General features: G+C 35.2%; 3 protein-coding genes across 3 annotated transcripts in view; 1 reads left to right on the top strand and 2 right to left on the bottom strand.

Moving 5' to 3' along the window:
- Window positions 1–4,815, bottom strand: part of LOC134664362 (ATP-binding cassette sub-family G member 1) — a 35,446-nt gene extending 30,631 nt beyond the window's left edge. The window contains exon 1 of the mRNA XM_063520945.1: window positions 4,676–4,815. The gene's annotated coding sequence lies outside the window, so the exon portion shown is untranslated. The remainder of the gene's footprint in view (window positions 1–4,675) is intronic.
- A 5,332-nt stretch (window positions 4,816–10,147) lies between these two features.
- LOC134664204 (limbic system-associated membrane protein-like) lies at window positions 10,148–20,419 on the top strand. Its single transcript, XM_063520785.1, has 10 exons — window positions 10,148–10,298; window positions 10,946–11,085; window positions 11,948–12,143; window positions 12,541–12,672; window positions 15,663–15,857; window positions 16,365–16,422; window positions 17,037–17,295; window positions 17,859–17,943; window positions 18,361–18,483; window positions 18,908–20,419. The coding sequence occupies exons 1-10, from the start codon at window positions 10,247–10,249 to the stop codon at window positions 19,261–19,263; spliced, it is 1,596 nt and encodes a 531-aa protein (XP_063376855.1). The 5' UTR covers window positions 10,148–10,246; the 3' UTR covers window positions 19,264–20,419.
- Window positions 20,420–21,627: 1,208 nt separating this feature from the next.
- Window positions 21,628–26,021, bottom strand: part of LOC134664326 (neural cell adhesion molecule 2-like) — a 102,712-nt gene continuing 98,318 nt past the window's right edge. The window contains exon 11 of the mRNA XM_063520901.1: window positions 21,628–25,642. Within this exon, the coding sequence (XP_063376971.1) occupies window positions 25,452–25,642 (191 nt within the window). The 3' untranslated portion in view covers window positions 21,628–25,451. The remainder of the gene's footprint in view (window positions 25,643–26,021) is intronic.

Genomic DNA, 26,021 nt, shown 5'->3' with positions numbered 1-26,021 from the left:
CGGCGAAATCAATCCTTTGATGCCCATAGAAATGTCCTACGTAAGCGATCTCGTTGCGAACGCGGTGCGGCGCGATTTGCACGCGAATGTCAGGCGGCGCGGCGCGGCGCGGCGGCGGCCGCTTTCGCCGCGCCGCGTTCGCGCGTTGTTCGCCTACGTAAGACGTAGCGTAAGAATGCGCTATTCATTACCGTTATGTTAAAATAAATGTAAGTCGGATATTTACATCCGACATTACGGAATTTAACTGGACAATTTTACTTTGTACTTAACTAAGTTTTTTTAAGTAATCAGTTCATTATAAGTAGTTATATAATCTGGAGTATCCGGACTAATTAGAGTACTTTGGCACCATTAATACCTAACTAATGAAGGGTATTTGGTAAGTTAAAAAATAAATAATTAATAAATAAATATTATATGACTTCTTTACACAAATTGACTTAGCCCCACGGTATGGTATACAGTGGTATATGTGGTACGGTGGTATATATGTTAAGTAGGTACTACTTAGTAACTTAACATGGAAACATTTATGCTAAGTGACCCTTCTTTTACTGGGCTTAAGGATAATTTATTATATACTCGTATATATTGGTCTTCATAATATGAACTGTCAATTGAATAAACGTTCATGCATATGTATAATAACTAATATATATTTAGGAAAATTGTACGTAGTTATTGTAGATAAGCTCTGATGTAATTATGGAAAATCACAGGCTACGAACAAACAAATAAAATCAAATTTCCACAACTAACACTTTGTGTACATTACATTAACAATAATCAAATAGATAATTATGTTTGCTTTCAACTTACGCATCATTAGTTCATCAAAAGAAAATCGATATGATCGCTGCGATGGATTTGTAATAGAGTGCCTAATTGCTATTCTGTATGTGATTAATATTATCTGATTTAATTAAAATATTGAGTGTGTCAACTAAACTACAATTGAATATCAATAATAAAGATTACAGTCGGATTGCCGTTGCAGCAGCGTTGTTGTTTAGGTAGCATTGCTGCCGACTGCTTCGTTACAGAAAATGTCAAAATCTAAATCGATGTATGGACTGGAAAATTTACATTACGTGCAACAATGCCATCGGTAAAAATGCATAGCCAAAATTTAAAACATCAAAAAAAACAAACAAAATGTCCCGCTTGACATTTCCTGCAGCAATGGAACACAACGAAGCTGCAGCAGTAAAGCTGGTGTACCTATTTATTTTCAATTTAACTGTACCTATCCTTAAATTGCGATGGTACAATGAGGTTATTGACATATAATATTTACAAGGTTAATTAACGCAGTAGGTATACCTATAATGTAACCCGCGTCATACTAATGAATCGATTGCCTCCTCATTAACCAAAATCGGTTCATATCCGCATACAAAGTTACCTACCTAGTTAATTAGACGTAGTCAGGTAAAAAAATATTGGCGATTAGATTATTGAAGTACTCCGCTATTATTATAGCTACTTAGAACGATCCTTGTGACGTTAGTGCTGTATTATCATATTACTTACTTACTATGGTCTCAACTAAATCCAGTTTTCCGTTTTAGATTTGCAAAATGCATTTGAAACATAACGATTGCCAAGTGTAGGTAACTTTTAATATTTTGTCCTTTTTTAATACTTGACTGTAAAACATAAATAAATATCAAATGTCATAAAATTTAAATATACTTAAAATCAGCCAGACTGATGAAGGTTGAGTTAACAATGAACTCGCTTAATCGTTCATTACCCGACGACATCAACCATGGTCACGACTGTCATGCAGTCAACAGTCAAGTACGATTGATTACTGATCGGTTATTTTCCTGAAGTTGCGTCAATTGGTTCTTCAATACAATATCATATTATCTAGAATTACATTTCCGATGATCAATGCAAAGTTAATTCAATGGAATTGGACAGCTGATGGCGTCAGATGATGTGGACTCGGTTAGTCTCTACCTATGTACGTCAGTGTATGTTAAGCTAATTTAGGTATAAACTACTGCATAAATGTAGGTAAATAAACTACTCATACAGCGTGAAACTTTATATTTAATGTACCAAAAATGTACTGACTTGATGGACTGACTCAACAATCCATAACAAATATTCGTGATAAACATACAAATATATGCCCTTACACGGATTCGAACCCGGGAACACACAACACAAACACACACCACAGGCAGCGTCACTACTGACTAGGCTAGGAGGCCGTTATGCCTATGGCCAGTATGGCCGGTGAACTTAAGTATATTAAAAAATTGTTTACACCTCCTACATGTTTTCATCTTCCAGTTAAATACCTTGCGTGCAGAACGGCAATTTAATTAGAAATGACGATCAAAAACCTAGTTCCTCAGCACTGAATTATGTAGCACTCTTATTTCTAAGCCATCTGAGGCATAAGTAACACGGCAAACACCTCGCCTCCCCACGTGTTCGCGAACACGTGCCAAGAGGATTGAATGCCATAGTTATGGAACCATTTGCTCGTGTTAGCGCTACCGTGTATGCTATTTCTTATGCAAATAAAACCCGTGCGTGACGAATTATAGCAAAGATTTAATATCGACGTCTTACATGGAAGATTTGTATACTGAAAACTTTAAATCACTATCGGGGGATCGGGGGATGCTCATGATATCTAAAAAAAAAAATTTAAACTGTTTATTATAAATAAAATTAAATTTTTTTTTATGGACTAACTAAAATCTCTCGGGGGATTGGGGGATCTATGCTCATAATTTATTAATAACTTCGGCGACTGTGCATAAAACCAAGTTAGGTTTGCACTTTCGATAACCTAAATTTTGGAAACTTTCAGGTCTTGTATTTTTGTATTATTTCCATATATGATTTTAATATTCAAATTATTGTATAGTGCCCTTACCAGGATTCGGACCAGGGAAAATTCTTATTAGTATAATTTTAGTTTATAAGTTTTTATACTTACAACATTTATATTGATTGTTATTAAATAAATCCATCCTTTGAACGACGCAAAAAAAAAATTGTGATAAATTAATATCAATATCATTATTTTATATTTAATGGAACTATAGGTCTTATTGTATATCTGCAAGCTTAAACATATTTGTATGCGACTGTTTGTTTCCTAAATAAATTAAAAAAAAAATTGCTCATTTGCATTCTTTTGTACTAGATTTTATTGTAAAATTCAACATGTGTCATCATCCCTATTACCTAACGGTTGAAAGTGACACATTTCACCTGAGATAGTTCAAGGGTGAAATTGATACTTAAACCCAATACCTACTGAACACTCTGAACTGACTAGAAATAAATTATATGAATAAAAATATATACATATATACGCAACGGTTCACATAATTGGCATAATTCTTATTATTTTAATCCACGAACCATCTTCAAACCATCTTTTAAATATGTACATTCTGAGTCTAAAACAATGCTTTAGTTTAGACCGTCCGTCGTTTTAACTAGGTACAGTCGACGTCTACGCGTTGGTTAACAAATGTTCAATATGTTTAGTTTGGATGTCCAAAATGTGTGTAGGTATCCTTCTATTTTCATATGGGTACAAAGATGACATGTTTACCTTTTTCTTAAGTTCTAAAGAAATATACGATCAACGGAGACGGTAATTAAGTATTTAATTAACTAAATCCATAATTTTGCCCAATGTAAATATACTTACCAATGTATTTGAGGTAATACCGTACCGTGGGCGCTATCTATAGCATTATTACTGGAGTTTCTTAATCATTGTTATTCAATAAAAATAATTGTACATTATTCTCGTTGACCTTTCTTCTCATGACCTGGTGACCAATTGAGAGAAATGTCAATGTCTTCAATAAAATTAACAAATAATGATATGGTGCATAAGCTCTTATGTATTATTGCTTATAAGGAGCAGTTGCACTCAGCGAAGCCTTCCATCAGTCCTTAGTTGACCATGATGACATTGATATTGATGACTTCTTACCAACCTCCTCAGTTAAGTGGTAATTATCTGAGTTAATTTCTTGGACGGGCAGAAAGTCATCTCTTTATATTTTAACTAAAAATGTTTGTATCGAAAAGTTTAAATACAATAAAAAAATATTAATTTAATAAATCCCTTTGTTTTCGATAAGCGATACTTACCAAATAAATATAAGTAGTTAAAATAACATAAAAATAAGTTTGTTATTAGCGTAAAAAGTAAACAACACCTATATGAAAATTTAAATTTTTATTGTTTTTTTTTTAATTATAAGATATTATTTTCTTATGCCTGCACTAAGCGTTTTATTTAATTTTAAGCGAATTTTAGTTACCTAGTCAGTGCAGATAATTTAATATAAAATTGCGATTAAATCAAATTTCTCGGCTATTGACAAGTCATTAAGAATCTGGTAAAAAGACAGTGATTTTATTGACATTTACGAGATGCCACAAATTTACTGACCCATTTAAAAATTTCGCTTTGCGTATGAACAGATGGTGTTACAAAAACAGAAACAAAAAACCAAGTATTTCTTCGAAAGTACATTTAATTGAACGTACCGCTGTTATAATTGAAACTTACAGAGGCAACGAAAATGTTTGAGATGTACATACCAAATATTCTTATGTAAACTATGAAACAAATTCATGACAAAAGTTAGTCATAAGTGAAAACAACTGCACTTACGTAAATTATTTCGACATACACTACACACACATCCGAGCTGACCTCTGTCACTCAGACAGAAGAAAGTTGAAGATCGCGATGTTATAAACGCAGCTATATCTTTGTGAGAGCAGCGAGCGAGACGCCCTCTCCGAACACAGCGCTATGGGCTACTGGCGAGTGACGGGTTTCCATGCAAGCTGCTAGCCTTTGACGATGCATTATTATACCCCAATCAACAAGTGTGAAAAAATACGATACTTCTTAGGGGCTAAATTACTCAAAAAACTTTTTTTTGTTATTGACTAAGATTTTTCGGAGAATCAGTTATCTGGAGGTGTTGGGAATCAGGTATTTCTGCAAAAAACCGTTCCTATGTGTGTGTAGTTGTGATTATGACCGAATGTTTGACGGTAAAGTTCCATAATCGCACCGGGTACCATCATACATTGTCTTACAGGTTTTTTTTCGCAAAATTGCCTCACGCGTGACCTTATTTTATCTCGTAATAGTCGTAATAAATCTGGAATTCGCAAGTAGTAACCTACTTATGTTATTTAAGAATAAACAAGCTAAATTGACCTATTTTTCAAGAAGTACAAATCGTCATTGTCAATACGATTCACAGGGGAAAATAACTGGGTCATTTTCGAGGCAGATTGCCTCAATTTATTAAATATTTTAAATTTTCCTAAACTTGATAATCTAAAAACATTTTTTGTACCAAATTGTACATTTTCGGCTTACTAAAAAAAGTGACTGAGCCCTCTAGTGGCCGTGGACGAAATCAAATCGGGGATGTCTTCAGCTTACGAGACTAACGCTGTTTTAACTATTTACCTGTAGGCTATCCGGTCATGGCGGCACATGTCCCAATTTCTCGAGTAAGTATGTACTGTTACTGTACATAAGCAATCTTTGAAAGGTTAGGCGCCTTTGACCAAATCTAGAGGGCGAGCACTACGTGCTTACACCTCCTGTACAGATTCCTTACTTTTTGCATCAATGTATTATTATGGAATTGAGGTGTAAATAAATTGAGTAAGTATGTATAGTGTAATGGAAGAGAAATCTGTTTAAGAAAAAGAAATCTGTTCATGTCAAAGATGACATGGAAATTTCGTAATGATAATACCTACATACCTACTTACCTACATAATTGTTTGAACCGCACAACATGCTAACAACAATGGACAATTAAAATTTGTTTCTGTTGAATGAAATAGATGCTGTTGTGAATGTCACTACAATGTTGATTGGTGTATGCGCATGCGCACACGTGATTGCATTGATTGTAATAAATGGTCATGCGCGATTTTATTTTGCCAATTGAGTTCACATCGCTCGTACAATTGAAAGTTTACTAAACAATAATATTTATGTAAATGAGTTTTATACCTAGTTCACTATTTTTACTTTTTTAGTGTTCCGTACAAAACTTTGTTCACGGAACACTTATTTATTTGTGAACTAGGCTTTGCCCCGTGATTGTTAGTGCTAGAAAGCTGCAATTTGGCATGAATACATAAATCATGCACTGCGACAGAACGGTAAAATAATTTTTTTAAGGTACCTCCCATACAAAAACTATTTATTGATTTTTTTTTTGCTTTGTTCCGATAGTGCGGAGTATCGTTGGATAGATCTTTCAAAATGAATAAGGGTCTCCTAAAACCATTTTTTGATGTAGTTAATATTTTCGGAAATAGGCGCTTCGAAAGAAAACAAAAAAGTGCCCCCCCCCTCTAACTTTTGAACCACGGGTTCAAAAAATAAGAAAAAATTGTGAAACAAGAGCTTAGTAAATACTTTCAATGAAAACTATAGCGAACATGATCGGTCTATTCGTTTGTGAGTTATTGCAAAAAAAAATCTTTTCTTACTAAAAAGACGTACCTAATGTACAGTCACCAGCTTAATATGTTACACAACAAAGGCCGCAAAAATATCTGACACGATCTTATTTGTAGAGCCATAAGAGCGTGACACATTTTTTTGCGGCCTTCGAAAAGTAACATATTATTGCAGGTGACTGTACAAAGCGCTGCAAAGGTACTCCCTTATGATACTTACTAAGAGCCCCCGTTTGGTCTATTTTGACTGAATGATAACTACGAAACCCTACACTGAGCATGGCCCGACATGCTCTTGGCCAATTTTTTATCAATAGTGTAGAAAAGGTTTGACTACATTTACGCTTAAACTTTCTTTATAACATTTTATTTACCTTTTATAAGTTTTACGCGAGATTTATATGGATATAAAAACGCGACGCAAATAATATTTGTATAATATTTAGATTAATTACTTTTGTGAGTGTGTTGATATTTAGTGTGTTTAAAATAATAACATTGGTAACTGATTCTTTACAAGTCATTTCTTGCGGTATAGTTATATACTTACGGTCTTACGTATATATTATGCTTATAGCCACGCCATAAGTTAACATAGGTTAACGAAGCTTTATCAAAGTTAATCACTCACTTAAACATTACATACATACTTAATTAGATACAATCAATTAGGTATATTATCCCAATGACCGTGTGTTTCTTGAGAGACTAAAAAAATTATTTCTTGCCACTTTTACTTACGCTTCCGCACCACCATTTTCAACGTGGACTTGTAGTATGTAGGTCGTAGACTGCAGCCAACAGGGAAGGTGCTTTTAGGGCAGTTATGTATGAGAGCCATGGCTCTCAGACTTGTTTTCTAGTCAAGTGAAAACGGCTATCTCAGTTTTCCGTGTTAAGAATGACTACTTTTCAGAAATTCTTCGAAAAAAAAATTGCATAATCTTCGTCAAAAGTTCAGTTCAAACAAATTAAAAAGGCATTTTGTAAAAGAAAACTTATTTAATAATAAAAACTACCACCTTAATTAATAGCGTGGATTAGCAATTTTATCATGCACAGTCAGTTTACTTGGTATTGTTCGTTGTTTTAGCATTAGAAAAATACTACGCGATCTTGACGTGTCTTTTCATTAAAAATCGCTTTTTAAAAATCCGTAACTATTACATATGAAAGCAAAAGAATGTAAATAATTGTATATGATTCATAATTGTTACATACTTAATTACCATGACTTATTTTTCAAAACTGATTTTCAATAAAATGACACGTCTAGTTTGTTTACCTTTTTTCTAATGACATGAAGCATATATCGCGTTGAATCCCGCAGGTAGCATATCTGTTTTTAAGCAGCAATGATTTTCGTTGCATAATGTTCAAGTATGTAATAGGGCGACCTACCTTAGGGAATTAACCGGGAAGTTATACAACAGTCACCATGATTTCCTTAAGAACTTCTGGAACTCGTTTTCGCCTTTACTATACTTGAATTATACTTGTAAAGTAAAAAAGACGGTTATCTTCTTTTATAAGTGCATTTATTTTCTTGATATTTGGTATTTCTACCCGTCTTATTATTATTTTCTATACCTACCTAAAAAAATGGGAACAATCTCAGACAAGATCGTTAAATTGACCAAGTCCCAAACTCGTAAACGCACAAATAAATAACTGCCGTATTCGAACTTCAAGATATTCACTAGAGACGACACTTACTAGATCCATTCTAGATACGTTATAGTTTAGATATCAACTAGTTCTCTTTTGCAGCGCAATTCGGGCAACCAATGTCACTTTTACGTTAGAATAACGTTAGATAGAGTAAGATATCTATTAGATGTGAATTGGATCTCTAAGTCATATTCATATCTTGTGGAAGAGTATCTCCAGAATCGTGCAAATGTCAAATTTGACAGGTTAGATCTTAAACATATCGTTATCGTATCTTGGTGATGTCTAAAAGATATCTATTTCAAAATCCGAATCGGGCCCAAAGTACCCTTATACCCTGGATTCGAATTCGAACCCAGAACCTCCTGAATCATAGGCAGCGTCACTACCGACTAGGCTGTAGAAATAATTATCAGAATCATTCTAATCAGAAGAAGAATCAGAATCATATTATTATTATATTAAAACTAGGTATGTTTACCGTTACGAGCTATTCTCACATCAGCATCACGCCTGGCATTAACTGTGGCGCAATTTGGTAAGTGATAGAAAACGCTAATTAAAATTACAGTAAATCAAATTTGGAAGTTTTAAATTTAAAAGAAAATTTTTAGACGGTGCATCCTTTTCGTTAAACTATGTCCTGTTATAGCCTTTTCTTATGAAATATTAAGTATACCTTCAAAAATATGTAATGGAACGCCTGATAGTAAACAAAGAGCCAAACGTTAAAGACGCGTTTCATAACTTTTAATCGTAATAACTTATAATCGTGGTGCTATCAATAAGGTGGTAACAAATAGCTTTAACTATATATATATACATATAACTATTGATGTCATCAACAAAATAATGAAGTAAAAAAATGTCCTAAAGAGTCTAAAGTATCCTAAACTATTGGTGTTTTTTAAATGTAATAATATGTAGTAGAGCTTAGCAGTTGGATTACTGAAATAATATACGTTTCATTAAGCAGTTTAATTAGTAGTAGTAGTAGTAAACTCTTTATTGTACAAAAAGACATATTAAAAATAACATACAATTAGCAAGAAGTACAAAGGCGAACTTATCCCTTTGAGGGATCTCTTCCAGATAACCTTTGAGTAGATGAGAGGAGAGAGTGAAAAGAGGGTGACAAATGCAGCAAAATGTACAACAAGGTACCAGAAAGATAAAGGATATAAATACATACAAAATTTATAGGATAAACATACATATATTACACAAAAAGGAAAGGGGAAAATACACTAAAAATTGGAAAGAATTAGAACGATATAAAGCAACTATACAATAGAAATATAGACAAATTAATCAATCAAATCAAATCACCATAGCTTCTTTAACCTCTCTTTGAACGACGCAACCGATTGTGCCTGCTTGAGCGACACAGGCAGCTCATTCCACAGCTTCACTGGACACTTAATTACTGTATAGTAGGTCATTCATATTCATACTGACGGATTGTAATGATATTTTGCGAAAACTAATTGAACAAGAGGCCGATTCAGTGTTAACAATTTGTAAAGGTTTTGATACGTTGTTTTTCATAAGAGCTTCAATATCGTTGGTTTGGAGCTGCATGAGAATTCATTACCTCTATGGGGTCGTAAAATTATTATTTTTATATTGTTTGTTTTTTAATTGAGCAAGAAAATTACAATTTAATCATAAACGATCCTAGCACTCAATTCTTTTAAGAGTAAGACGTCGTTATGTTGGCTATATTATGTGACGTGCGTAGAGGGTTAACTTAATTTGGTTATGACGCTATACAGCCGATTGAACCACTTATACATATACATAGATGATACTGTAACCGTCCCAATAACACATGTAATTGATGGTTTCCACCCTGATCTAATTTCCCTGTTTAAGCTCAATTCTGTGACCTTTTTAATATTACGTGTTAATTCAAGCGACATTGTCGGAATTAACTATTTTAATTAGGCTGGTACAACACATGGTTTGGTCATTCACGATTCAACTGGCACCGCGAAATTATCGCAAATATTTTAAGTGATGTTGGAATAATTACCTCTGTATCGAAAAAAATTGCACAAATTTTAAGATGAAGTGGGTTTTTTATGTAATCGTGTTTGTGTATATGTTTTATAGAGCAGGTGAGTAGGTATATAAAAGAAAAGTTTTTTGTCAAAATCGGTTCGTACCCTTATTTGGCCTTATGTGCCTAATTTTGCCTGAATAAATATGGAAATTATAAATGTAGGTACTAAACATGATAAAACAAATGTAAAAAAACTACTTTGTTTGTTTCAAATCCTACACGTTGACTTACCATATCAAAAGTTTATAATTATAGTTCCTATTGTTGTGATTAAATGTTATTTATCCAAGCCAAGTCATGTACTAACAGGGCAGTATTACGACACAAATTGTTGCCAACCCTAACTTTCAATGCATTGCACCATTGATACCGGGTACCTAATTAAATGTATATAAATATTAGCAAATAGGTAAATTATTCCCAGTTTGTACATATTGACATGCTGTTACATTTGATTTTCTACCCTAACAAAAGCAGTAGGTAGTACCTATAGAAAAGTAGACTAGATTTAAAACGCACCGACCAATAAATAGTATGGTGTTTACTGTAATAAGTAGACTTCATGATAAGGTATATAATGTACAAAAACCGGTAGTCCCTCACACTACAAATAATTTGTTTATTTGTTATTTATCTCTAAATTAACTTATTGGAATATAATTTAAAAGAGTTCATGCAATATTGAACAGCACATTTTTTCAGTTTATGGACTCAACACTAACGGAATCAGCAGTAATCAAATAATAACCCTGGATGACAACTCTGATTATGGATATGGGATATTTGTTGCCGCGGGAGAGCGAAAAATTATTAGCTGTAAAGCTTCCGGCAAAAACCAAGAGGTATGTCAATTATTAGAGTCTGTTTGGAAAGAGACGAGTCGTGGAATGTATTAAGACACATACATTCCAGAACGCTTCTCTTTCCGCACATACTCTAAGGGTCAGTTTCACCAAACTGTTCGTATCGTTAAAGAGTTCGCAAATTTTTTATGTATGGAAAGTTTCATAGTAAAGCGCCGGGGCGCGCCGGCTGACGTTGATCAGTCTGTCAAATGTGGTTGGTGCAACTGGCCCTAAGTGTTATCAATTTACCTTATCTGACTGGCGAAAGTGAGCCGTAGGTGGAATGGTAACTCTATCAGTAATACGCGCAATATGTATCTACGAATGTTTGTCTTCAATTGCCTTTACTGATATAAACGGCCTGATTCGAACTTTAAGATACGTCATACATTTCGAAAATGTTCGAATTAGGCCAGTCGTTATTTTCGCGGCACGTTTATTTACGGCTCGGTCACGACATCGCGCGCGCAATTCTGATCTCTCGCCGTTTTCGCTCTCGGCGCTGCTTTACGTTTTATACACTTTAGATACATTAACTGTTAAAAGACTGATATTCTAAAAAAATGCAATAAAATATAATAACTAATCTGGTTTAGGATGTCACAACAGAACGGGCCTATTGATCATATAATAATAGTTAACCGCTGTTGAAGAGAGGCCTCTGAGTGATTACTAATTATTAGCCAAGATTACAGGAAACTGAGGGCACAGCGCCCCATTCATGGCCATACAACTAGAGTTGACCAAGACTGTATACCTTTGTCACGTCAAACTCGACGTCGACTATTATTGTTTCCATAATCATGACAAAACAAGACATTAATTGTCATCAGTTGTCAACATTAAATTATACCTGCAGATAAAATGGTACAACCCTAAAGGCCTCGCCATATCTCGCATTCAATCCGGGCGCGTGTACACGTCGCAGTACTTCGTGCAGTCCCCGCGTGCGCCTGCGCTGGTGCTGAACATCACGGAGGCCGAGGTACACGACAGCGGAGTGTGGGTGTGCCGCGCGGGAGACACCGTTAGGAATGTCTCCATTTGCGTCATTGGTAAGATTCCGAAGGCTTTAGATAATACAGTGATTATTGGATGAACTTAGACCCATAACATTGAGTCGCTAATGAAATGAAATGTACTCTGTATCTTTAGGTATTTAAAAAAGAGTATAAAAATCTACCCTCAAATGGCTTCTTGAGCCAGTTGAGGGTACCTACCTAGATGAAAACATTACATGATCAAATAAAGTAGGTTAAAGTCAGGTCGTTCAGTGACACTTCTAGGTGGTTTTGTATTTCGTTGGTTAATCAATAAATGTTATAACTACTCGAAAATGTACAATTATTTGTTTACTTTAATTTAAATACCTAAAGATACAGAGTATAGTTGCTTACTGTTAAACATTTGTTACTACTTCTAAAATTATCCCTTGCGTAATTTTGTGTTCAGATCCTACGAATTTCGAAGGAACACCTACTGAAGTAGCGGCAGATGAGGGTCGCTCCTACACGTTGTCCTGCCAGACCAAGGGAGAACCCGAGGCCACGATATCATGGACTAGAAACGGACGAGTTATAAACGGTAACAGCCCGTTCACACAGGGTGTCCGTTTTACTGTTCCGTTTTGTCGTATACGTTTTTTTTTCATTGATGGCGTATGGAGTTGTATGAGCGACTTCACATATGACACAGTATTCAGTATACAGTAAAAAATTTCGGTCCGTAAAATTATGACATTCCGTTTTGTCATCGAATACTGGATGAACGGAATACGTATCCGTCATGTATCCGTACGTTTTTACTGGATATAAACTGCTCTAGGCCCCCCGGTGCGCGTGTTGTTGCTGTTGTTTGTGCTGTTGTAATTGTGTATTAGTTTATTTTCCAAAGGGAAAAAGAAATAAAGTTGTACCTTTGCTAGGACGAAAAGGTCCGCACGCGAGCACTTCATTCCCGCAGCTCGGCCTTCGGCCTGGCGTGCTTGGGAAATCGTATGGGACGCTCCGGGCCTTCGGCCCTATACGCGGAGCTCGGCCTTCGTCCTTCGCTGGGTTTCGTAGTTCAGCGTCGGGCCTTCGGCCCGCCGCTTCGCTTATTAAATAAAACGCTTGGAGGGTTGGTTTTGATTTGGGGCGTAAGCGGGAAGTTGGAGTTTAAACACGACCCAATAGTAAAAGTGTCTTGACAACCTCACGTCGCTTGTCTAAGACACTTTTCCTATGGGGTCGTGTTGAAGCTCCAACTTCCCCCTCTCGTGTGACGCTTCGGGCCTTCGGACCTACGCGGAGTTCGGCCTTCGATCTTCGCGAGCCTCGACGCACCGCCGTCGGGCTTTCGGCCCGCCGGCTCCGCTTATCAAGACAATTGGCTTGGTAGAACGACTATAACGTTTGGGAGCACCGCATTCACGTAGCGCGGCCTTCGGCCTTGCGTTCCGGGAGTCGGGGTGGAGGCTCCGGGCCTCACGGCCCGTCGCGGGTCGGCCTGCGGCCTCCCGGCCTGAAGCTCGCCCTTCGGGCTCGCTTAACCTACTTGGAAATTTGACTTTGCCCGTGTCAGCCGCCATTTTGGTTTTTTCCAAAAAAAAATTTTCACGTGGTAATCTTGGGCCGCATGCCTATACCGATATAAACAATCCTGGTAGACTAGCGGTGGTATACTGCGAATTTACGTGTGCCGTAATTACGGAGACTATGTGTGAACGGGCTCTCAGTTAATGCCGGATACGTTGAACGTTATACGGTGCTTATGTGTGAACAAAGCATATTTTTTTGTTGTATCCGTTAAAACGGGTACCGTAAATACGGAGACTCTGTGTGAACGGGCTGTAACGTAACGTACAAATAAGGAAAACTCATACAGTTCCGTGTTGTAACGTACTGGGCTAACACTTTTGGAGACACATTTCTGATATCATCAGTTTTATTTATACATAGATTAATCTTATACTTTGTGTCTTCTATGTAATTTTTTGTTAGATTTTCCAGTGGATGATTTACCATACCACACTGAGAGTAAATTTTTATATGGTTGAACAGTTCAGTCATAATAGTATTTTATACAATCGTGATATAATAGAGAGCTTTTCAGTCGAGTACCGTGTTTAGGCAACGAAGCTTGCTGAGTTGCCTAAGACAGGTACGAGATTGAAAAGCTTGATTATATCACTATTGTATACAATACTTTTTCTACGAGCCAACATAAATAATAGTTTAAACTAGTAGAATCATACAAACAAACCAAACCAAAAGTATACACAGCTAAGATACGCAAGCCCCCGCGATACCTTCATACTGGTACGCGCCCCCGCCGCCGCGCCCGGCGCGTTGGTCAACGTCGTCAACGACATCTTCTCGTAACTCATGAGGCCCTGGTACTTGCTCCGCGCTAAGTTAAATTTTTAGACAGTTGTTTTCTCGATTATGGAGACTAACAAGGAACACTAAGTGGTTTTTGTAGTCTATGGATGTTGCTATTTTAAGGGTGTCACATGCGCGTTTCTGATTTATGAACCAATTGCTTCTACTATACAACCTAAAAAAAAAAATTAATTTGAGCTTTGGTTTGGTTTCGTCCTGTTGATCGCGGAGAGTTGTGATTGGCTAATTTCATTATAGTTGACTAAACTGTATCGTAATGAATATTATAGTTGAGTTGGGAGCCCATACATTAAAAATACCCAATTGAAGTTTGGAATAAGAAATCTTAATTCAAGAATTATAGTCGACGAGTAGGAAAATATATTAGTACATTATTGCAGAGGCCGGGAAAGGGCAATTCGTGGAAGAGTTTCGATTTTGTCGGACGACGCGAAGCGGAGTCCGACAAAGAAGACGAATCCACGAATTGCTATTCCTGCCGAGGCATATATAGTGCTTTTCTCCAAACATGCGAGGAAATAAGCTAAAATAATTATTATTTAAGCATCAAGCATCACTCAAATCAAACCTTCACATCCAAAATGTCAAAAACAATTTCCCTCTTTAATTAATTTTTAAAAGTTAAAGGCACAAACTTATTCTGCCATTCAGTACCATTCAATATTCGTTCATTCAATATAATTGCGCAATATAGTTTGTCAAACCAACTTTTCAGTCAGTAAGAACCAGGAAAACTACACCCATCCTTTTCTTTTGGGTGCTAGTACTAGTGTAAGACAAAGATAGTATGATTCTCTTTGTCTATGTTTGAAATGAGAAAGTCCTTTGACAAACTATGTAAGCTTTATGAACACGGATGAGATTTAAAAAAAATATAAAAATAATCTTTGATTTTATTAAGCAGTATTCGCACGATCATACACGTGAAATGATAGCTGATCGGGTCGTGTAGAAGCGGCTCGCGGCAATAATAATTGGCTGTTTGCGTTTTTTATTATTAAAAAGTAAAAAACACTACAGTAATAAGTTATTACTGTAGTGTTTTTTTACTTCCCGTCCGCTAGAAAAGGACAGCGATAGTTTGATGTTTTTTAGTTAGAGTTTGACATTAACGAAGAACTTCCCGTACTATTTTTGCTACAGTAAGGTGTACATTTCCGAGCATATTGGAGAAAAAGTATTTTATTACAGAATTTGATTACCAAGACATGCCAAAGTACAGAGTAATGACGAAATATAACAGACAAGGAATTGAGGGATTACTAACTATTATGTCACTAAGTGTCGAGGATAGTGGCGTGTATACTTGTATTGCCACCCAAGAAACGGAATTAGCGGACAAATGTGGAAAAAACCAAACTATCGATATTGTGCTAAATATTAACCGTAAGTTTTATGCAATTATTGACTGATTTAAGGATGACTCACGCTAGATCGGGCCGGGGCCGGGCTGGAGCTTCTGGCGCTTCGTTGTCTATGGGAAGCACCACGTGATCACAGATTAGCCGCTATAGAAAATTAAATGTCGGCCGCCTCGGCCCAGGCACGGCCTGGTCTAACGTGAGGCGTCCTTTATCTCATCGTCATTCGCTTACCCTTTTCCCATTCGCTTGGGATTAGGTGCAGTATGTCTTTTTCTTCCATACATTTCTGGCGCCAGTCTTCTCATCGTTCAACGGGTTTATTTTGATATCACAGTCCATCCACATTTTCCTTTCCTCTTACTTTAGTATGAACCTAACTTGAAGCAAATATTATGCTCTTCAATTTTTACGTTGCCATAGTCCTATGAAAACAACATTGGAGCTATGGCAACTCTCACTAAGTTAATTAAAACATTATGAATGTGACCTTTCCTTTTATATAATTGTACCGACAAACCGTCATTTGCAGATGCTCCTACGTTTGGAGAAAGGACGAAGGAGAATGTTTACGGAATCGAAAGTGAAAGGTGCGTTTTGTTCCTTTTGAATTTTAAAACTTAGAAAGATCTCTTAATTTAACCTATTCTGGTACAATATTTGACGGCATGTTTATCTAATCTTCCGTTGCCGTCCGCTCTATTCGGTAGCAGTAGGTGTAGTACATGTTCATATTTTAGATGCTGTTCGGCGTTTTTATTCCCAGCATGTGTACTCATAAAATACAAAAATTATTTTAACTTTATTTTGGAATTAGGTACCCCGCAGAAAAAGAACAGTCATATTTTAAAACTCGAGTATTTTCTAAATACAATTATGGTTTGAACACTTTTTTGACAAAACGTTGGTCATCAACATACAATAACACTAACGATACCTATAACTTTTAAGAAAAAATAAAATAACTAGTGACTGCATTCCAATCACGACCTCTCCCGAAAAACTATCAATATAACAGAGTAGAACGACTCTTCTTTTTATTATAATTAAGGGCGACTTGTCCCATCCAGGGTTAGCTACTATAAACGGTTAAACCCGGAGTTACCAGTACATTTTAACCCTGTTTTAACGGTTAACTCCGAGTTAGTAGCTAACCCTGGCGAATGGCCCTAACAATCAAACGAAATTTATTTATCGGTTTCAGTTTATTTCTAAGATGCGAGGCTGATGGCTACCCTCAACCAACCTATAAGTGGTTCGTAAGAAATGGTGGAGAAAATGCAGTACAAGTAGCTGACAAAGAAGTAGTTTCCGCTGATAATGACTCCGCTTCTGTTTTACCAGTAAAGGTGGCAGAAGACAGTTTTGACAGTCAATACATTTGTCAAGCATCAAACCAGCTGGGAGATGTTGAATTGGAGTTTCATATACTGGAATCTATGATTCCTAAAAAGCCTGATGAGGTACATTATTTATTACTCACTCTCACTATCTATCTAAATATTGGCATGTGATGCTTGTTCGAATGTTGTTTCTCAACCATGCGGAATTTAACTAGGTACTTAGCTTCTACCCGCCACTTCATCTGCGTGGAATTATGATGGTCATGATTGATAAAAACTTCGTATGGCCTTCCTCGGGCCTCTTACTACTCGTACCTCCGTACCAAATTTCATGTAAATTGGATCAGAGATGAGGACAGACAGAGTTATTTTCGCATTTATAATATTTTATATAATATAGTACTAGTAGGTAATATGTATTATGGATATACGTATATATTTACTAGACACATTAATTAATTTATATATTTGTATTGTATCGATTACTATGGATATGGCGCACAGATTGATATAAAAACCGAGATTAATTTTCAATCAACCCGTAATGTGGTTAAATGGGGTGAAAGTGGAAGTTTGTATGTGGATCCCACAGGAATAAAGTATATAAGTTGCTAGTTTATTATGTAGTATAATTGTATTATATTTTGTTTGTTTAATTATTCATGAAAGTATATCGTTTACAGGTAGAAATTAACGAAGATCTAACGACAAGTAAAACTATTGTTTTCAATGTTTCGTGGAATGACGAAATACGATTTGATATAAGCAGTAAGTTAATCGCATTCTGGCTATGATTCATGCTTGTTTTCCGTTTACTTTTGGAGCAGACACTTACCTACCTAATGAGAGTCATGCAACTCCCAAATGCTCCCAACACAATCAATTTGTGACAAGTTACCAAAAAATTGGAAAGATTCTGCAAATTATCTGGGAATTTTGTTTTCCAAGTAAATTAGTTAAGTTTTGAAATTTTTTCTTTGTGCAAAATTTATTTACTAATGTAAATAAATACAGTAGATGATATTGATAACTTAGGTGAGTCGGTTCGTCGTTAAAACATGAAATTACGCATTTACAATATTTACATATTCATATTCGAATTAGTTGTCTAAGTACATTCTAAAAGTGTAGATAATTTTACAATTTCATCTCTTATCATGTACTTATACTTCTCTTTGTTTTTAGAAATTGAAGTACAGTATATGCCAACGGCGCAACTACCGAGAAAAAGAGCGACTGCACTGAGAGAAAGAGATTGGAAACATTCAAGGCTATATTCAGCCCCGACTGGTGAAGTACTTGAAGATAGTACGTATTCCTTTTTATGAGTATACAGCGTATATTTTTGATACGAATACTTATCGAAAAATTCATACTATAGTGAAGTAATATTCTTGTTTTAATTTAACAAGAATTCATTATAATCTACTTGTTAAACGAACAGTTCGGGAAAATAATGTTAATTAAGTAGCCGGTTTCAAAGTATCAAAGTAACCCCAAAATTTCTTAAACTCACCCCATTTTACGTAATTAAATTCTTAAACCAGATAAGAAATTTAAATAACAGAAAATGTTATTTTTGTTGTTCATTAATTTGCAATTGAAGATAAAATGATCTTTTGTATCGGCTTATAATTTGACTTTATTAACTAAATCCAATCTAATCGGAAGAAAAAAATGTGTTTATGATAAATAGTATATTTGACTTTAACTAAACATTACATAATTGCAGGCACTATGGCGGTATTAGAGGGTTTAGAGCCATCGACTGAGTATTGGGTGCGATTACGCATCAAGAATGACATCGGTGACTCATTGTGGTCAAATTCAATTAGGGCATCAACCAAAGAAGGAAAAGAGGATGAGGAAGAAGAAAATGAAGCGGAAGATGAACGAGAAAAAGAAGATCACGATGTAGAAGAAGCCACTGAGCCCGAGCCAGAGACAACTGAAGATGATTCGCTTGTTACTACCGAAAAGCAAGCAACGCCGCCATCAGATGATTCTGGAAGGTTTTACGGCCTGTTCTTTGCCGCAGGTGTTTTGATAGTAGCTGTCGGTTGCACTTTCGTTGTAAGGATGGTGTAGGATCGTGTTCATAATTCCGATATTTGAATGTTAGTTGAGATTGGCTTTTATTTACGTACATTGTTCAGTTTATTGGTTCGCAAGTTTTGATTTTAAACCACTTGAATTTCATAACATACAATAATATACTGGATCAAGCAAATCTTGTCAGTAGCAAACGGCGGCAAATTTGAAAAATCGCGGATTAGCAACACTGTGTTCTTGGAAGCCGGTGTTGCTCGAAGACTGTGTTCGAATAATTCGAAAATCGCGTGTCATCTGTGTTTTATCTGTGGAATGTGGATCGCGAATGACAGCCATCATCTTCTGTGTTTACAATGTTTACATTCTGAATCGATTCTATTTCAAGAGATATTTCTGCTGTGTTACCATTAAATACCAATATATTAAATAAGACTGTGCTTAATTAAAGCTGAGGTGCCTATAATGCCTACAGTGCCAACTGAGAAATGTAATGAAATATTAAAATCCAGTATGACATCTACCTGCTGAAGCAATGATTTTATTCATACATTCTTGTTTAACGGCATAGTCCACTTACAATTTTATTTTGAGATCTTCAAATCATTTTAATCATTTTTATCAACATCACACACCGCTTTTAAATTGTCCGTTCATACGTATTAAGTATTAATAACAATTTCAAACATTTTCATTTGAGAATCCGCGAGTGACAACTTGAATTAACGTACGTGACAGGTCGCGCTCAGCGGGGGAAAACAAAGTTTTGGTTCGATGTACTTCTTTTGCTGCTTTTCTTAGCGCAATACTACTCTTTGAGTGTTGCCCTACTTCAGTTTGCTTTATATTGCTACTGACAAGATTTGCTTGACGCACTATAATTTTCTTATTAATTTGTCGAAAGTACATGTACAAGAATATGGCTATAACTGCTGTGAGGTTGCTTTGAATTGAAATTAGTAACTATTATCTCTTGTTTTGTTGATATTTATCTTCTTTTTTACCTTATTTATAATTAGTAATAACGATTAATTTATGTACAGTATTTTCACAATTACTTATTTTATTCGCTTAGTGTTTTGTTTTATTTACAACTAAAGAGCAGTGGATAGTGCTGGAGATAAATATCTGAAGCTTTATGTATTTTTATTATTTAAGTAGGTATATTTTCGAACAACATTCTGTGGTGGGTGAATTTTGTGTGAACATTGAATAAAAATTATTTCTTCGTAATTATGTTTTTTTTTTACCTCAGTTTCAATATGTATACTTACGAAATGTAATTAAATGAATACCTAAAAAACCTCGTTATTACAACGACCCGTACGTCCTTCGACTAACGTTTCCCTTCTGATCAAAGTTTACCAGTTGCTAAACTGGTAACACGTACAGGTTGATTCACGAAAGCTGGCACAAATGAAATAAATGAAACTTTGATTGTATAAGTGACACCTTGTATCGATGCAGTCAGAACCACCATTTTATTGGTAATGTGATACTGATATTTCATTCGCTCATTCATTCCATTCGTGCCAGCTCTTGTGAATCGACCTGTATCGTTAATTATTTCGAAACCTTTTGATTTAAAATTAATGTTACCTACCGAATAAGTGTTATAGCTATCACTATTTGCATATAAATAATACTTAGGTTTGAAAAAAAAATTACACACATATTATGTCTTTATGAATCACCTTTATTGGAGGCAGAAACATTAGTGTTGACAGTGTATACCCGTAGAATTGCAGTCGTAGAAAACAAATTTGGTCTCTATATTTTAAAAGACATTGCCGAACACTTAGTGCCAATTAGACGGTTATATAAACATTTTATAAACAATCATTACAATAAGTCAATCTTTAGTTTTAACAGTTAGTGAGTCAAAGCTATTTTTTTAAACATATATGTCTTCATTTGCGTATACTGACTACGGACCACGCCTATTCAAATGACTTATGGTAATTAGATCTCAGGTATATTTTTTTAACTATGGCCAATACATATTTCGTATTTCATAGACGAACCGCAGCAAATGCTGGGTCAGAACGGAGATAACCTTTAATTTAAGCGTATTTTATGTGACTTATGCGCACGGAGACTCAATTGTCGGTGTTTTGACTACATTTAATATCGTTGTCATTAAGAAAATGGATTTTAACGATCTATAGGTGTATAAAATACTAATTGCACAGACTCTTAATAATTGATGGATATTTAGGTATGCTTCAATATTAGTCTCCTTTTCAAGGCTTACTTTGTAAGTACCTATTGTCGGTATTGAGATAGTCATCATCTTTGGAGTAGACAGAACAAGACGCGTAGTTAGGTATATTGTATAGTATATACCTATGTAGATCTATTTTATTAGGTAAATACTTACTAATAAGTCAATAAAAACAATACTACTGTAATAATTGCACGGTGTGCACGGCGTTAGCTTTATTTTCGACTTTCCAAAAATCAATTCCGCATGTTCTGCCTTAGTTATAACAGACTTAAGAAACTCAGTCTTAACTATGAGCCTTATGGACCAAGAGCTAACCCTGAAAACCCCCTTCCTTGGCCTCCATACTAATGTATTGATCAAGTAATAAGATACAACACAATGGGGTATCTATTGTTGAACTGTAAATTGTATACCTTTCACGCGCCTAGCTCTTAGACCATTAGTCATCTCTTATAAAATTGACGGATGTTATTGTTTTTGGTTGACCATAATAATTGCCTTAGTATGTATACATCCTCGTTATTTACAAATAATAAAATAAATTATTTAGGAATGCCTTAAATGATATTAAAATACATTGATTAATTCTAAGAAACGAAATCTTTGGTATTTTACCTGTACACATATTGTCTTTCTTGAAATAGATTTTCATCCATTACACATTTAAAATTATGTATTACATATATAGAAATCACACATCAACTTAAAGAATAATATAATACTACGTGTAAATAAGTGCAACATCAGAATTAGATATTCTTATTTAAATATACATCATGTTTTAACTACGAACGCTTTCCGAAAAAGAAGGTTTATTAAATTTACATAAAAATTGTACTTTAGGTATAGACATAAACAAAAGTTTAAGTTCAAGTACCACAACTACTCTGTGCAAACTATCGTTGTACTGGTTTTATTTTCTCTTTGTGTGCAATAAATAATAAATATCAAGATAGTTGAGTGTGCTCAGAGCATAAAAAGGTCAACCACGGCGTTGCATGAACAAGAGATTTCCTTTGGCAGGATTGGTCTTTAGGACCCAAGGATGGATTTAAGAAGTGGAGCCACCCAGATTTTTGATGCAGGTGGGGGGTGGGGGATTTTTAAGCGTCTGCGACGTCTAAGGTTAATAATTCTTTAAGTTTAGGTTCTAAGTCAAGTTTAGTATCATTTTCAACTAAATCAAAAATGTAGACATAGATTTCATGCAACGCCGTATGTTAGGCCCAGCACTCCGCTAAGACGTTTCTGGAAGCCAAACAATGTTAAAAAAATATGGAGATTTGTGAACTGGAATAATGGCTTTGTTAGGTTAGCTTAGCATCGAACATAACCCAAGAGGGCACAAGGGCAATAACAAATAACGATTGTAAGTTATGATTTCAGGCGGTTTGAAACAATAGACCTTTGATGTGTCTAGCGAAAAGAAGGCTGCGTGTTCGTCTAAGGCATTTTATAAGAAATCAGTCTTATCACTAGAATAGTGTGACATAAACTTTCTTAATCCAAAAACGTTCTATTAAGTAAAGGCTTCATGGTTGAACGGCCTTCTAACTCTAAATAGTAAAAGTGTAATAAGAATTTAGGGTTAGCAAAGATTAATTGATTGTAAAAGATGAGTAAAGTTTGAGAAAGATGGTGCTTCCGAGTTTTTCAGCTAAATAACATATACTCGTACCTACTGTTAATTTTTTGACATCCATGGTTAAGGAATCGTACAGCGCCATCTACATGTAAATTTGCTGTCTAATTTGAAGCGCGATCGTACGCATCTAATACAATTAATGAATCTTTAGGATTACCTAGGGCGTGAAGTTAGTAATTATCGGTTCACCGTCTAGACCTAATTATAGGCCGATCACTGTGTAAGCTAGAGAACACATCCGCTCTTGTAGTAAATACTCAACAAAATATTTATGTAGATTAACAAGTCCTTTAATCTTACACCTAGTTGCTTAAATTGAGGTTAACAAGTCGTAGACTATTTACAAAGCCAAATCAACCCGATTACAACTTTATACTAACATTAAGTTTATCATGGTTAAGCCAATAATATAAACAATAATTATTATGCACGTTTTACTGCTACTAAACTGTTATTTTATAAATCTTTTAGGAAATAATTATCATATATATGTAATGTAATATTAGTATGATATATTTGTTTGATTTTGATACCGCACCGCACCATATGTATTTAAGCTAAACGTAATGGACCGAAATTCTGAAAACCTTCAACAAATTATGATAGTTGGCGTAATTCTGTAATTGCATATTTATCCGACCCAGGACGTGTTTTTGTCTATAAGTAGTTAAATAAATCTGAATTTAGACATTGTGGCATGGTGATCGTGGCTTCGCGTTGGGCTAATAAGTATTTACTAGATAATGCACTATTAAATATAAAAAAAATTAAATGATGGTATTTGTGATGAGGGATTTCTTTTGAATAAATATACCTAACTTATTATAGCTTGCAAAATATGCGACTTCATTTGGTGCCCTTCTCAATAAATTTATAAATAATTACACGTACCTACCTAATAATATGAAAGCCTAATTATGTTATATCAAAATGGCTAAGCTTGCAAATTAATTTATTTCTTGTTTGCGAAATTCTTACATATTACATGTATTTTACTTATATTGTGTGGCATACTTAGTCATTTTTAACATTTATATTTCAGCCATTTAGCTCTTAGACTAAGAGCTAGCCCAGAAAAAAGGAAAAGATTTTTGAGAGCAATGAAACCTCCCCCCCCCCTCTCCTAGTTATTTTGCTATAGGTCTACGATCCTTTTTTACTAGATTTGAGATTCTGGCGGCTACGCTAGAGGTCTGAGTGCTGTCACTAAGTAAGTCACTGAGTGTTTTGGTCTGTGCTAGCAAATTATATTTTAATTTGTAGGGCTCCGGACTCTGCTGTCATTTCTGCTAGGCTATTGTAATGCTAAAAGGAAGTGTTGTTGTTAGCAGTCTGTCTACGTATGTTTGTGTGTGGGTGTGTGGATAAGTTTGTTTGGTGTATTTAAATGTTGCGTCGTAATCGTCCTTATGTCGGTGGGTGTCTTTATTAGTCTTTATTAAGTACAATTCGATTGACAAAACGTCGATGCTGGCATGTTTCTCTGACCTCTACAAATAAACAGCTGTCAGACATTCAGACCCAGTAAGTAGTAAAGATGATATATAGCAAACTAACTAGAGGGTTTTCGCTGCTCTCAAAATTATATACCTTTTTTTAGATTCCGGATATAGCTCTGGGTCTATTTGTTACAAGAAAGATTGAATAGTACAAAATAGTAATGTAGCTATTCTAAAGTAATTATACAAGTATTAATTGTCTATCTACAATTTTGTTATGCTTGTAAATGTCGTCATAGGGACAAGGTTTTATATCAAGCTCTACAATAACAAAGCTTTTAGCACATTTACACTTTAAAAACATTTGTAAAAAAATGTCTCCATGAAATCATTTACTCCGGGATACGCTACGGTGCCGTTTAATTACATTTTGGATATCACGTATGCTAGAATCTGCATCAGCTACGAGAACCCAGCAGCATTGCGTTACGGCCCAATTCGAACTTTAAGATACGTCAGTTAATAGATCTAGAAAAGATATGGATTAGATATGTCAGTGTTAAATGTGACATTTCTTCGAACAAAAACGTCACTTTTGACACTGACACATCTAATCCATATCGTTTCTAGATCTATTAATTGGCGTATCTTAAAGTTCGAATAGGGCAGTTAGTGTATTAAAATGGCGCCGTAGTAAAATCTGACCTCCCCGGTACAAAATCAACAATTAAATGGCTATCAAAACTGACGTTGAGCTACGTAACAGTCGTCACTTAATCTTAACTACTGATAAGAAAGAGACTATTTACTGCGACAACTTCAATAAGTTATGTTAGCCGTTCCGGAGCAAAATTTTCAAAGAAAGCAATATTATTGACACATTTCTCTTTGAGAATCGCGTAGTTGGCATAAAACATTAGTATCTTAGGGAGAAATATAAGGCGAAGATAAGTAACCCAATCGATTTGGTTAAGGTAGCAGCACCATCCGTTGTTTTAGGGAATCCTTCAACGTCGAACCAATCGGATTGGCCAGCAATATTTCGTGTCGCTACTCTTACGTGGTACTCTGTCGTCTTCTCCAAATTGCCGATTGTAAAGGTTGTCTCTGAAACCAAATAAATTATAATTATAAGTAAAAACTGATTTTATAGATATACTAAAAAAAAAATACAACCGAATTGACAACCTCCTCCTATTGAGATTTGGAAGTCGGTTAAAAGTATTTATAAAACAATTTGACTTATTCCCTAGTTGTAAAATAAATAACCTATTTTGAAAAATGCATGGCCTATGTAGAAATATGGTTATGAAATTTGAAGACTTCTTGCAAATTGCATCGGGTCACTAAATTTAATGTATCATCTCACCCGTCTCATCTAGTACGCGTCTGTTTTTGTTTTTCTTTCGTATATTTAATAGTTATTTGTTTTACAAGGGGGCAAAGTTGTTGTTTCACCGCTCGTGCTAATATTGATACCCGAGCA

This window comes from Cydia fagiglandana, chromosome 1 (genome assembly GCF_963556715.1).
Source record: "Cydia fagiglandana chromosome 1, ilCydFagi1.1, whole genome shotgun sequence".
Classification (NCBI taxonomy): Eukaryota; Metazoa; Arthropoda; class Insecta; order Lepidoptera; family Tortricidae; genus Cydia; species Cydia fagiglandana.
This window is presented reverse-complemented; position numbering and strand designations above follow the sequence as displayed.